The following is a 14,547-nucleotide window of genomic DNA, read 5'->3' as shown; positions in this document are numbered from 1 at the left end:
CGCGTCTGTGAGAGCAGCTTTCTTCTGACGAAAGGGACGTTTACCTGTAAGTCATATTTCAATGTTTTCTATTTTGTAGCAGACATTCACGCAGAGGATGCCCCAAAGTGTGTTGTTATCCAAGAACGCATTACGCTTTTGAAGGGAACATTTAAACGTGTTGCCGAAAAGTAAATATAAACTTGAATAGTAATTGCATGTTGTGTTTTCTTTATTTACATGCTTCAAACGATTGTTTTTTCCAATGAAAATCATTGAAAAAAATATTTTCATCGACTATTTTATTTTTGTATTGTTATTTTTGCGGAAATCGACATTTTTGTGGGGCTTAATTTTGTCCCAATCCTAACAATATGCACACTATTACGTATCCCTCTTCCTTAAGAAGGAGCCTATAGTTTGTGGAGAATATAAGGGATGCAATGCACACCGCTTTGAAATGTTTGAAGAAGCCTGTACCTAAAAAACTGCATCAGTTAGAAACATAGTAAGTTGTTTATGAGGTTGGTTCATGTTCTGTAAATGTGAGATGAGCTTATTGATACATGAGCTTTTATCACTGCTCAGCAGCTTATGGCTGCTATGGATGCTCTGCCTGCATGTGTGTTTTTGCACTATGATTGACTCTATGAATTATAATGACTACATTATTAGTGCATGCTGCAGAAAACAAAACATTATAAGAATAGAACATTGTTGCCGTACAGAAAAAGAACATACCTTCATGTGCAGCACAAATGGGCAGTTTTTAAGAGAAGATTTGAAATGTGTCGCTGTTCCATTTTAACTCTCCGTGCATGAAGTCCTAATTGGCCCCAAAATATCTATAATGTTTATAATATATATATATATAATACATATATGTGGTGTGAGCTATACTGACTCACAACGAGATGAGAGGCACATAGAGCTACTACACCTGTGACGCTCATTACAGCTGCTGTTTAAGTTAGCCCAGCTCACACTTGAAAATCAGAGTCCTGCAGGTTTTAACATTCAAAGCGTGTCAATTCCTGGTAGGACAAAAAACAAAAGTTTGTTTTCATACTGGTTCACACTATTTAGCTTGACGTTGTACTAAGTTAAAGCCCATATTGTCCTTTTACCCCTCCAGAGCATTGTGCTTGCAGAATGCAGGCCTGTCCTATGGGAGGCAATTATCCTTCATCCTCGGTCTGTAGGTCGCAGCAGGCGGCTGTTCACCATTGAGTCCGGTTCTGCTCCGGGATTCTACGTGTTGGAAGGAAGTTTTCAAGTGCTAGCTTATGTTGGATTAGTATTGGGCCTCTGAAAATATGCATATTCGAAACACTTGTTTTTGTTAAAACTTGATGGAATTTCTCTGCTTCGGGAACTCTGCAAGGCTGTAAAAATCATTACATGCGTGCTAATTTCTTAATATTTTCTTGGAAAGACATCCAGAGCTTACTCTCTATGTAATTAACTTCAGGGGTAAACATGTTTTGTAAGCTTACTCAACTGTTTGAATATATTTAATGTGTCACTTTTCAAGCAAAAACACACTACAAGGCCAAAAACCGATCAGACATAACATTATGACCACCTGCCCAATATTGTGTAGGTCCCACTTTTGCCGCCAAAACAGCCCTGACCCATCGAGACATGGACTCCACTGGACCTCTGAAGGTGTGCTGAGGTATCCAGCACCGAGACATTAGCAGCAGATCCTTTATGTCCTGTAAGTTGTGAGGTGGGGCTTCCATGGATTGGACTTGTTTGTCCAGCACATCCCACAGACGCTCGATTGGATTGAGATCTGGGGAATTTGGAGGCCAAGTCAACACCTTGAACTCATTGTCGTGTTCCTCAAACCATTCCTGAACCATTGTTGCAGTGTGGCAGGGCGCATCATCCTGCTGAAAGAGGCCACTGCCATTAGGGAATACTGTTTCCATTTACTTGGTCTGTAGCAATGTTTAGGTAGGTGGTAAGTAACATCCACATGAATGGCAGGACCCAAGGTTTCGCAGCAGAACATTGCCCAAAGCATCACACTGCCTCCGCCAGCTTCCCTTCTTCCCATACTGCATCCTGGTGCCATGTCTTCCCCAGGTGAGTGATGCACACGCACTCGGCCATCCACGTGATGTCAAAGAAAACATGATTCATCAGACAAGGACACCGTCTTCCATTGCTCTGTAGTCCACTTCTGATGTTCACGGGCCCATTGTAGGCGCTTTCAGTGGGGGACGGGTCAGCATGGGCATCCTGACCTGTCTGCAGCTAAGCAGCCCCAAACCCAACAAACTGCGATGCTCTATGTGTTCTGACACCTTTCTGTCAGAACCAGCAGTAACTTTTTCAGCAGTTTGAGCTACAGTAGCTCTTCTGTTGGATCGGACCACACGGGCCACGCGCATCAATGAGCCAGTTTTCCTTCCTTGGACCTCTTTTGGTAGAACCCCCACAAGAGCTGCAGTTTTGGAGATGCTCTGATCCAGTCATCTAGCCAACACAATTTGCTGTTGTCAAAGTCGCTCACATCCTTACACTCGCCCATTTTTTTCTTGCCTCTAACAGATCAACTTCGAGGACAAAATGTTCACTTGCTGCCGAACATATCCCACCCACTGACAGGGGCCATTGTGACGACATAATCAATGTTATTTTTAAGACATCAGGGATTCTGAGAATTTAGGCTTCTAACTTTCTTGGCCCAGTCTGGTTCTGCTCAAGACAATGGTTCTCTCAAAACAATACTGCAAAGAGTAGAGTCTGCGACTGCTCTGTATGCTTAGTATCATGAGATCACTTTAGTTGTGATTTGGCGCCATATAAATAGAAAACATTGATTAATTTTAGACGAGGCCGGACAGTTGAGGGTAAAACCGAAGAGGAGTTGAGTGTAGGTGGGGTGTGGCTGTCCCACGCTAAGATTTAAGGTTTAAAATGAGATGACAGTGGTATGGGAGGCTGTGTGAAGCCCTCAAATTGTTCACGATGAGTAGTTTTAATCCAAACAGAGCGGGGAAGCGCTCCACATGGGGCCGATCCTGGACCGATAAGAAACTAAACTCAGTGTGGGCTCATTCTTTGAGCTGCCAAAGGCAACCACTGTCAAATGCCACCTACCAGGAGAGGGAGAGAAATCAAATCTATGTTTTGGCAGCCTGTTGATGCTCAGTGGCAGGCTGCACGGAGCCTCAGGTGGAACCTCCATAGACTCTGGGGGACAGAGCTCGCTTTGCTACTAAATGGGGTTCCTCTATAGCAGGGTCTGTGGGCTGTGACTCAGTGAAGCCACACTGCCAACACTGCCAACAAAGGTAAAATAATGGTCAAAATGATATTGTGACCAATGGGGAAAGTGCTTCAGGAATAATTTACACAGCCTCGTGGTTAAAATAGATTTGGGCTGACAGGAAATCAAACAGAAACACTCCTTTTGTGTAAAGTGTTTTTTGACTTTTCAGATTGAGTTCTTTTTTTTCTCTTAAGCGTGCACAAATTTAAAAACTTCTACCTCAGTTGGTCTCAGGCGGGGTGTCGCGTACTGTACCATTATCTCCCCATAGCTGCTGCAGGAGCCATTAGGCCACATGATGATAAGGTACAGCTGAATAACAACCGCAACAATCACTGCTGCTGCACGCAATTTCTGCCGTCTCTACATTAGGCAAGTTACAGGGAGAGCTGCCAATCTTATTGACTTCAGAATCGCCAATTACTTACACCTCAAAGGGGGGCATGGAACATCCATCAGAGCCCTTACATGTGCCTGAGTACAATCTGTACTGTATGTAAAAAGTGAAGGCTACATCCAAAGCTGAGAGCCTGTGAGACGAATCTGAAGGTAAAATGATAACGGCCTTAGAATAACTAATCATTGCTTTATGTTGTAATTCTATATGTAATTCTACAGTGCATGCTAGGCAGGTTTTTGACCTTGCAGTGCTTATGCTCGAAAAGTGACAAATTAAGCGTATGGAAACAGCTTCTAAAAATGTCTTCCCCTCAGGTTAATACATAAAAGGTCATGTTGGCTGTTTTTGTATACATCTGCTGGAGGAGGAAAGTTTGTCTGTGCTCGGCTCGCCTCAGGTCTCATGTCAGTGTCAATACACAACTTATGTGATGTTGAAATTTGAGGCCTACAGTGGACAAACCAGGAAGATGCTTTCAGTGAAGTAGGAGGCATCATGTTTCCACCTGGACTTTTGTTGCCAAACATTCTCTCCTGCACCAGGTTACCACAGATCAGCTGTTTTTTATCATGTACATTTATCTGTTTGTTTTAATTTATCATCAACCACTGAGATAAGAGTCTGCTGTGTGATTCAGATGTACCAGCGTGTTAAGTAACAGTATTCAGAACACCTGGCTGAGGCGGAGTGATACACAGAGTGAAAAGTCTCAGTGATGTTCTCTATATCAGCACTCATGGAATGCCTCTCATCCAATCAGATTATCCCGCTTATTCCACGGCTGTTTGACAGAGATGTGGACTTGAGACTTGGTGACTTGGATTCAAGTTGACTCGAGTCACCGTTTTCATGACTTGCGACTTGACAAAAAAGAAATGACTTGAGACTTGGCTTGACTCGTATGACTTACGTGTGTTCATATGTTTGAATGTCAGCTGTTAAATATAAAATGATATCAATAATTATAATATCAAAAATTATAATACAGATACAATTCACTGTCATACTTTTTGAACAGGTTATATAAATTGGCCAATAATATCATTATTAGACGAGCTACTAACACCTTGTCTTTTCTCTTTATAAAGACCAGATACTACAGGTAAGAGTGCTGTGTCTTGGGTGGAAAAAAAGTGACTTGACTTGCCTTGACATAACCTGTGACTTGAATTAGCCAAGAAAAAATGACTTGGGACTTGCTTGAGACTTGGACCAAATGACTTGAGACGGGACTTGAGCAAAGTTGACTGCTGTTTACTTACGAAATCAGCAATTTCACACAAATTGATTAAGAAAAGATTTTATTCATTTAAAAATGATTATATTTCTGTTTTGCATTTAAAATAGTCAGTTACACTCACAGTGAGAGCTGCATCCATAGCAACAGTTAACTCTTGCCCTCTTAAAATGAGCTAAGCTGCTGTTTTTACTCGCATTTAATGGAAACATTTCCTCTGACGGCGAAGTAAGACAAGTTGAACGGCACCGAAGGAATCAGCTCACCTAATTGAGGTTTTCTGTCTCGTCACTGTCGGAGTCTGATGACATTTTCTTTTCCATTCATCGTCTTTAAACATCGGCGTATCCCGTACTGTGCTCCGTTCAATGTTTACTTCATGTGATCTCTCTGAGTCTGTCGTAGCCTTCACTTTTTGCCTCTTTTTTTTCTCTGCAAACAGGCCAACGTGAAATTTACCAGACCTCCTCCGGCTGATTGATATGATCAGTTTGTCCTTCTTGTGTGATTAGAGCCGCATACCTAGCAACGGTGTGTTCTTCATAACAACTGTCTGTTATTGAGAAATAGCAGACCTCGGAATGCCGTAATTAACCAATCAGAATCAAGTATTTGACAGATAATAATGTAATAATGACTAATTTTGTTTTGTTCATAGTTTCTCTTTCAGCAACTTTATTGTGAAAAAAGTCACGCAGAATATTTTCTGTCTAAAGAAAACAGGGAGGACCTTGTTTATTTTTAAACCGTAAGAGATTGGTCACAGGGGCGCTGGGATAGCTTAGTTGGTAGAGCAGGCTCCCCATGTCTAGAGGCTACAGTCCTTGACACACTGATTGCAGGTTCGACTCCCGGCCTGCTGATCCATTTGGTGCATGTCTTCGCCCACTCTCCACTACCCTCATTTCCTGTTTCTCTTCAGCTTTCCTTTATAGTAAAGGCAAAATGCCAAAAAAATAATCTTTAAGAAAAAAAGAGATTGGTCACACATTTCTTGAAGTCTGTCACGTCTGAACCACAAAAGGGCAAGGACTCAAAATGCAGACTGGACACAGATAAAAGTTCAAACAGTGGTCTTTATTTCAGAAAAACAGGTCGGTACACAAAAACACAGTCAGCGAGGCAAAGGCAAGAATCAAAAACCAAATATCGAAAGAATGGGTGAAAAACACAAGGAAACACTATGGAAAGGGGAATGCTGGAACGAACTGGCACTGGGGAAGACACAGACTGAAGCTTAAATACCAAAGGGGAGGGGGGAGACAATCAGACACAGGTGAAACACATGAGGGTGATTGCAAGTAATCAAGAAGCGGGAACCACGCAGGGAAGTGAAGAGATCTGGAATGAGACAGATGTGAGTGACAAAATAAAACACAGGAAACAGACAAGAGGAACAAACGTCAAAATAAAATAATCCAAACCTATGAATCAGAGGTATTATAAACCTAATGAAAAAAATAGCTGATAATGTGTACTGTTCCCCCACAGTGTCATTAATTTACCCCCCAAAACATGTCGCTTTCATAATGTTGTATTGAAAGTGACACTTCAAAGTCACCATGCTGTTTACGTCTCTCAGAACAGGCACCGTATAATTTCCTGTCAGTACAAAATGGATAAGTACATAAATTCCTCACATGCTAATTAAAAAAACACTTCACACTACATCTAGAGAGTCTACTTTAAATATAGCGTACTGTATAACATTAGTATAAGTACACTTTAAAGATCACTCTAAACTCATGTAGGAGTCACAAATGTACAAAGAGAAATGGTGCTCAGCTTTGGGGGCAACAGGAGAGAGGGAAGAAATGCGGGCAATGGGAAATAAGTGGCTAAACTCAAGCTCTGCGGTTGTAGTATCTTACTGAGAAGGTAAGAAACAGTGGGCGGAAATTCAGATGTCTGTAACTTGATTGATAGCCCGGCAGCAGGCACCAATTTGTATGGAAAAGTCTTCCATTTTACATGTCCATAAAGCTCACAACCACTTCAAAATTCATGGAGCGAACAAGCTTTTTGCAGTTTTATGGACAAGGCAGATCATTTGAGGGAGGAATATGAACACCATCAAATGTTCTGTTTTTCTTCTTCCTCCCGTTCTTGCAGGAGGAACAAGTCTGCAGTGATGGACAGGCCACAAGACATAATGATTATGATGTTCTTACTGATTCTCAAACTGCCAACGGTTAGTTTATATTCATCAATTTTTTCAAGTTTCAAGTTTGACCTTAAAGTGAAGGAAATATTGTTGTGTTTTTTGCAAATGTACTTACAGTTCGAGGCGGCCAGTGGGAAAGTGTTAGAGGAGACGTATCGGAAGTGGGTCCAGTATAAAGAAGACTGTGTGAAAATGATCGAAAATGAGCCGCTCCTTCAAGGTATGGACAAACTTTACATATTAAGTATTCAGTCTTTCTGCATCAGGGAAGGTGTGGTGTGGTGTCCTTTTAAATTTGAATACAAAAATGATCAATGCGTCTTCAATGTCTTCTTGTTTGCCTTTCTTACTAGGAGGCTTGTTCTGTAACAGGACGTTTGACAGATATGCCTGCTGGCCTGATACGCCCACCGGCTCTGTTGTCAACATCTCCTGTCCTTTCTACCTGCCCTGGTATAACAAAGGTAAGTGGCACTTTTGATTCTAACTTTGACAGAACAGGAAAAGCAAAGTGTTAAAAAGACAAAGAGTGCTGTGTAAAGCTACGCTAAGCTAACTGGCTGGGTATTAAAGAAAGTAATCACCAGCTATCCTGCTAGCTGTTTCCCCTTACTTACAGTCTTTGTGCTAAGCTAAGCTAACCATCTATACTGGCCCTTGCCCTTTTTGATAGCCAGTCTAGGCTAATTATCTTTCATCTGCCCAGTGTATTCTACAAATAGCTTGAACCCCCTGCGACCCTCATTAGGAATAATGATTTTAGGGCTGACTGTTTCTCCTCCAGTGTCTCAGGGTGTGGTTCGTCGGCGGTGCGGCTCTGACGGCCTTTGGGAGAGAGACCACAGCGGGCAGGTGTGGAGGGACATGACCCAGTGCGAGGAGGAAAAAGAGGTCACGTCTCAGGAGGTATAGCAAACAAAATGTCTCCAGCTTAGGGGTTAATTTATTGCCGCTGTGAAGGCTTCTTGTTGCTCAAACATTTGTATTCGAATGTTCTCTATTGAGGAAGATAGTTTCTTTTGTTCAGCATTCACTGCACAGCTGAAGCAAGTTTTGTTTCTTGTCAGAATAAGGTAATTTTCTAAGCAACAAAAGTATTTGTAATAGTTACAATGATCTGTACTTTGATATGTAGGTTTTGAAAGCTAAGACTATCAGTGCTCTTATGAAAGAAACCTTTTATTTCCACACTGCAAAACAGAACAATTATTATTATTAGAAGTTAAATTTATCCATCAGAGACATGATGGAAACATGCTGTGCATAGAGATGACAGATAATGTTAATTAACGGTCCAGTTAACATGACTCATCTTTGTAGGAGTATTTGCAGGTCACGACAGGAAACCGTTGCAGGAATCCATCTGTAACTAACTCTGTGTCATTATAATTATATGATCCTGATCATTTATTTATATCATCTAGAAAACACAAAACAGATGAATTCCAAAATACCAGTGCCCATAATATGCATAATAAGTATATTCTCTATTAAAGTATATCAGTGACAGTGGAACTAACATCTTTTAGCTTATTGTATTGGTTTTATGCCCTGCAGTGTTACTGTTTTGAATCAGTACCTACCCCTTACCAAACAGCCCAGAAAAGAAGGGCCTTTTTTCAAACCGGGCCTTCCCCACTCCCACTCCACAGTCAGAGGTTTGGGACAGCAGTCAATGTGGCGGACCCTCCACACGAGCGGGAGTGGTTTAGTTACTTGATGGTTGATGTAGTTGAGAATTAAGCAGCCCAAGAGCCACATAATTCCCAGGTAAGTTGAAAATAGCTAAAAGGCAGATGGTATTGTGCAGCCAGAGAAACAACTCCAAATGAATTCCAGTGTTTTCCACCTGATTTGAATGATCTGCTCGTTATCAACCAACTGAAGCGTCTCAGGGGATTGATAACGAGCAAAACATCCGAATCAGGTGTGTTAGAGTACGGAGAAACCTAAAACATGCAGGAAGGTAGCTCTAAGGGAGCAGAGTTGGCCACCCCTGCTCTACATAAATAGGCTTGAACAGTTAAACTGCTTTAAACTGTTCTCTAACATGGTAGCTGCATCAATTCAAAGATATATGTGAAATTGCCTGGATGTCAATAAGGCACTGTATTGCTCCAAACTGCCTACAAAATGGTTAGGTTTTAATGATACTGATTTAAAATGAGGATGCTGAAATAGTTCAACTGATGTCTAACAAAAGGCTACTGAACAGCTTTCAAATCCTGACAGAAAATGCATTGAATTCTGCGAGCAGTAGCCTTGCCTTAAAAGCCTTACAATCCAATACTCTCTTCACTCTTCTCAGGGCCCAAACAGGGGAAATGTGTACAAATGAGGCACTTTCTGTGTGGATCTTTGCAGCAGTAGGATAACAAGCTAGAGGTTGGCAATTGTATGACAGTTAGGGGAATAATGAGCGAAAGTGAGAATGTTCTACAGTCACAATACAGGCATTATCCAATCTTGGTAATTCCATGGGGGCCTGAGAGCTCAATTTACTGCAGCTTAAGAGACACGTGCAAGTAAACAAGAAAATTAGAGACTGAGAATAGTTTTTTTTCTCTCGAGGAAACACAAAAAAGTGACTAAGATGGCTGCGCCAAGTGTTTTGTTGCTGTACTATGTGACTCATAAAGTAATTGAAGTTGGATCTTTGTAAGTCGTGTTGGAAAAATAAGCAATAATTGTTTTTTGGTGGGACAACAAGTGTTTGTCAGAAATAGATTATGGCATTGATGATGGGCTCACCCACAGAGTCAGAGTGTTGTATTGAGTCTGGAGATGTTTTTGAGGTGGGACCAGCCTGATGAATTTTTGTGTACAGCTGCACTTCAGCTTTACACAATGTTCACTTCCATAAGAGACACAGAGAAGCAGCATAACAAGTCGGACAGAACTGGGAAATCTTTCAACTCCTATGACTTCTGGGACGTCATAGTCGTTGCAATATTGCCCCCTTAGACAGTAATTTGATAATGACTCAATTACATGCATCAAATATGTTTGGACCCTTATTCTGAAAAAGACAATTCCTCGTGAATTGTTTATATGGTTAAGAAAAATAAGTATGGCATTAATATTCCTGTATTAAAGCATCCATACACACTCAGATAGAGCATGAATCAAGACCAGTCTTGCAAACTGTTTGGTTAATATATTTGCTACAACCATGGACTTTATGGAAAGATGGATGACGTGTGTCGACAAAGAGAAGCCAAATTATCGCTGCCATCTTGCGCTGGTGATGTCATTTGTAGTCTGCACAGCCCCAGGATTATCGCCCTGCCCCATACCGCTACCCAAGATCCCTCTAGTCGGCACAGTCAGAAGAAGAACAGCGTCTTGTGTTGGTCTGAAGCAGATAATCATGTTTTTGGAAAGTTCAAAGGCTGTAGTGTTAGTATTAGTTTCGTCTCCTTTCGCTGTTCCTCCTCTACTCTGCTACTCGAGAACAGATAGGCTGCCGGAGCCGTATTTGTCAACAGAGCTGTCAATCATGGTGTTAGACCCTTTATAGTGTATTTTGATTTTATAGTTTGACTCATGTCTGTTCTGTTAACATGGAGGAGGCGGGCTTTATAACCTATACTGCAGCCAGTCAGCAGGGGGCGATAGAGATGATTTGGCTTCACTTTTAGGAAGCTGTCATGTCGTCCATCTTTTTATACAGTCTATGCCCACATTGCACAGAGCTAATTGTAAACAAGCAAGAGGCCTTGTGTCACAAAATTTGGATAACAGGTATATTTTTGAAGCGTAAAGACTTGAATGGTGCAATCATTTATTTCAGGTTATGTGAATTTATTTCTGAGATCTGACTTGTAAAAGTGTCTGAATTTGTCTTCACAGCTGTGGCTGAAACAAATGATGGTGAGCTTCAGGATGCTGTACACCGTCGGCTATTCCTTGTCCCTCTTCACACTCGTAACAGCTCTGATCATTCTGCTGAGCTTTAGGTAAGCAGACTAACACATGCTGTGAGAAATGCTTTCAATTTCAAATAGATTAATTTGAAAACATGCTGCAACATTCAATCTAAGTACAAATGATAATACAATCTTTGTGCAGGAAACTCCATTGCACCAGGAACTACATCCATGCTAACCTCTTCCTGTCCCTCATACTGCGAGCTGTGTCCGTCATCATTAAGGACACCATGCTGGAGCGCCACTGGGGACGGGAAATCATGAAACAGACCGACGTGCGAGAGATGCTCAGTCACCAGGTAGAAAATAGAATGTACTGATGATGCTTTAGTTTGGTGCATTTATTGTAACAATCATATTAACTATTTTTCTATTATGTATTTTGTCTGACCTTTTCCTCTAGGCTGCGATTGGCTGCAGGTTAGCACAGGTGATGATGCAGTACTGCGTCCTGGCCAATCACTATTGGTTCTTCGGTGAGGCTATTTATTTATACTCTGTGCTCATTGCATCCGTGTTCATCGACAACAACAAGTACTTGCCTTACATCTGTCTCGGCTGGGGTAAGTCCAGGAGATTTTCTTGGACTAATTTTGTACGATAAATGGCCCTTGTATGATAATCCAGCTGTGATTGAGTCCTTAAAGCATCCTCTGACTCTGACTCTCGCAATCTGCACTGCGTTTGTCGTAGGTACTCCACTTCTCTTTGTGGTTCCCTGGGTAGTGATGAAGCTCTTGAGAGAAAACAAAGAGTAAGTGTGTTTATAGACACCGCCACAAATCGACCAAGATTAGACAGTGGATTAAACATCTAACTTGTCTTCTCAGGTGTTGGGCTGTCAATGAGAACATGACCTACTGGTGGATCATTCGTTTCCCTATCCTCTTTGCTTCACTAGTAAGGACGACATATGCTAATATTGACATGTCAGCATTTTATAATAACTAGCACACAACATTTTTGATTTCCTCTTCAACAGATCAACTTTCTGATTTTCATGAAGATCCTGAAGGTCATTCTGTCCAAATTACGAGCCAGCAATCAGAGCGGATATCCCGATTACAAGCTTCGGCAAGTTACCCTCAGTATATCTTTTATAAGTTGATTTGATTGACTCTTCTTTTAATTCTGTCAAGCCAAGGCCTCAACCCTGGCTCTCACAGAGAAACAGTGCTGGTAGGAGGAGGATGAAAGATGTAGCCAGAAAGATGAGTGTTGATGAATGCTGTTTTAACTTGTCCTGTTAGGCTTGCCAAGGCAACCCTTACCCTCATCCCTCTGTTTGGGATTCATGAGATCATATTCATCTTTGCTACAGATGAGCAGACAACAGGTGTTCTGCGCTATGTTAAAGTCTTCTTCACCCTGTTTCTCAATTCATTTCAGGTATGTTCTACCAGATTGGGACTACTTGCTTTATAATGTCTGACATAATGTAAAAATGTAACAGCCTATATATAATGTTATTGAGCACATTCACATGGTGGCCATTTTCCTCTGATGTCACACATTCAGGGAGGAAAAATAAAAGCTATAAAAATATCATACAAGATTTAGGGTATCTGACATCATTTAGAGCGGTGGTTCCCAACCTTTTTTTCCTTAGAGCCCTCCCTGCTTGTATCTAAGAAAGGTCTAGCCCCCCTAGCCTGCACACATGTACACCAAAACAATATAGGGATTAATTCCAAATATTTATTGGCAAAAATGAACACGAGGCTACAGTTCGCAGAGGTGTGGCCTACAAAATAGCTACTATATTTGAATGAGGACCAAAAAATTGCATAGAGATTGATCAGCAACTAAACAATGAACAGCAATGGTCTGAGGAATGTAGCCAAAATTTCACAACTTCCTAGCTAACAGTAATTTTAGCGAATTGACAGTAGCTACTGTTATAGTTAGCTAACATCATTAGCCAGGAATTTACATGTTTTCTATTGTATGTTATGTTAACACGCTGTGTTAGCTCGGTCATGTTAGCTCGGTTATGTTAGCTTGGTTATGTTAACTCAATTATGTTAGCTCTATCATGTTAGCTCTGTTATGTTAGCTCGGTTATGTTAGCTTGCTTATGTTAGCTCGGTTATGTTAGTTCGGTTATGTTAGCTCGGTTATGTTAAGTTGGTAATGTTAGCTCAGAAGTGCTTGAATTAAACATCTGCTATTTTCTAACAGTAGCTTATGGATTTTAAATATGTTGTTTCACCTTGAAATATGGCCAGATTTTCATTATTAATTGCTCATTATTAATCAAGAGGTGGTAAAATAGTAAACATAGTAAAAAAAAACCTTACAGACCACAACCTGGAACCTTATAATATAATTTGAGCCTCCTAATTATATCATGATGTCTGAGTAATATGGCTGCCGTGTGAATATGGTGAATGTGCTGCAAATACAGTACACATTGCTTAAACTAAATTTTAGTTTTTTAATTTTTTATAAATTTTCTTATATGTTTTCCTTTCTTCAGGGCTTTCTGGTGGCTGTGCTCTACTGCTATGCCAATAAAGAGGTTTGTTGTTTTATTTTACTCTTTTAATTTCTGCCTAAATAGAGTGAATTACCATAAACTGGTCACACTATCTGAAACAACATACATGCATCTACTTGAGTATAAAAGCGGAAAAATTTGTCTTTAATCACATTAATGGTGCCAGCACCTTTCCTGGGCTCCGTCGAGGTGTCCTTGAGCCACCCCACTGCTCAGGGCACATGTCCATGTGGAGCCCCCTCACTCTGACATCTCTCCATTAGTGCATGTCCATGGAGTCCTGTTTGTGCATGTGTGTATTTCTATGTGTAGCATGGTTGTAAAAACAGAGTGAAAAAATTGAATTTCCCCTCTGGGATTAATAAAGCACATCTTCTTCTTCCTCTTCTGTATCATGGTGAAAGACCTTTCAGTTTCCCTTCAGTTTTCAAGCATCAAATTGGAAATTGTCGCCAAATTGGTTCACAAAATTACACATTAACCTGAAGTGGTTTATCTCCTCTCCGGGTGCAGGTGAGGACAGAGCTGAAGAGGAAGTTACGCAGCTGGAGGATAGAGGCTGAGATTGTCTGCTGTGGACAGTGACTAGCCGTGCTCGACTCTCGAGTAGACACATTCTCCATCGCCACAGTGCCAGAGCGCAACCGCTCCTCCGCCACAACGATGAGGGCGATGCCTGATGGTTCACCCACACCTGACAGTTCACAGATTTTTAGACGTCTGGTTCAGCAAATGCCCCCACAGCCTGATGAATCTTTGCTGCACTGTCCCTCAGTGGTAAAGAGAGACAGCACACAGCAGCGAGGGGATCAGGATGACCCTGGACAATCTTCCATGGCGATGCAGGTGTCCTTTGTGATTCATCTTCAAGACCCTGTGGAGTTACTCCCACATGTTGTAAATATAGATTCAGACTGAATACATTCTTGCATTCACTGTACATTTTAAGATTATATGTGGTTTGTTGTGAATATGTAAAATTGTGAATAAGTAATTGTTATAATGTAAGTTGTACAATTGTGAATATGTGAATAAGTGATTGTGATTGTTTC

The 14,547-nt window shown here is 41.1% G+C and overlaps 1 protein-coding gene across 1 annotated transcript; it reads left to right on the top strand.

The window, feature by feature from the left end:
* Positions 1-7,033: 7,033 nt before the first annotated feature.
* On the top strand, positions 7,034-14,474 carry LOC138593787 (glucagon receptor-like). The gene is made up of 13 exons (XM_069664873.1): positions 7,034-7,093; positions 7,184-7,286; positions 7,423-7,530; positions 7,851-7,972; positions 10,919-11,025; positions 11,138-11,294; positions 11,399-11,558; positions 11,689-11,749; positions 11,826-11,895; positions 11,978-12,069; positions 12,246-12,384; positions 13,475-13,516; positions 14,009-14,474. The coding sequence occupies exons 1-13, from the start codon at positions 7,034-7,036 to the stop codon at positions 14,078-14,080; spliced, it is 1,293 nt and encodes a 430-aa protein (XP_069520974.1). The 3' UTR covers positions 14,081-14,474.
* The last annotated feature ends 73 nt before the right edge of the window (positions 14,475-14,547 follow it).

The sequence above is a fragment of the Semicossyphus pulcher genome, unplaced genomic scaffold, assembly GCF_022749685.1.
Source record: "Semicossyphus pulcher isolate SPU_LCO1_2020_fin unplaced genomic scaffold, fSemPul1.0.p SCAF_16, whole genome shotgun sequence".
NCBI classification, from domain to species: domain Eukaryota; kingdom Metazoa; phylum Chordata; class Actinopteri; order Labriformes; family Labridae; genus Semicossyphus; species Semicossyphus pulcher.
The sequence above is the reverse complement of the archived record's forward strand: the minus strand, read 5'-3'. Positions and strand labels throughout refer to the sequence as shown.

Bases quoted from the DNA above. Each gene is read 5' to 3' on its own strand.
- LOC138593787 (XM_069664873.1), top strand. From the start codon at position 7,034: ATGGACAGGCCACAAGACATAATGATTATGATGTTCTTACTGATTCTC. The intron at 11,896-11,977 runs GTAAGGACGACA...CCTCTTCAACAG, and splicing joins CTATCCTCTTTGCTTCACTA to ATCAACTTTCTGATTTTCAT. The intron at 12,385-13,474 runs GTATGTTCTACC...TCCTTTCTTCAG, and splicing joins TGTTTCTCAATTCATTTCAG to GGCTTTCTGGTGGCTGTGCT.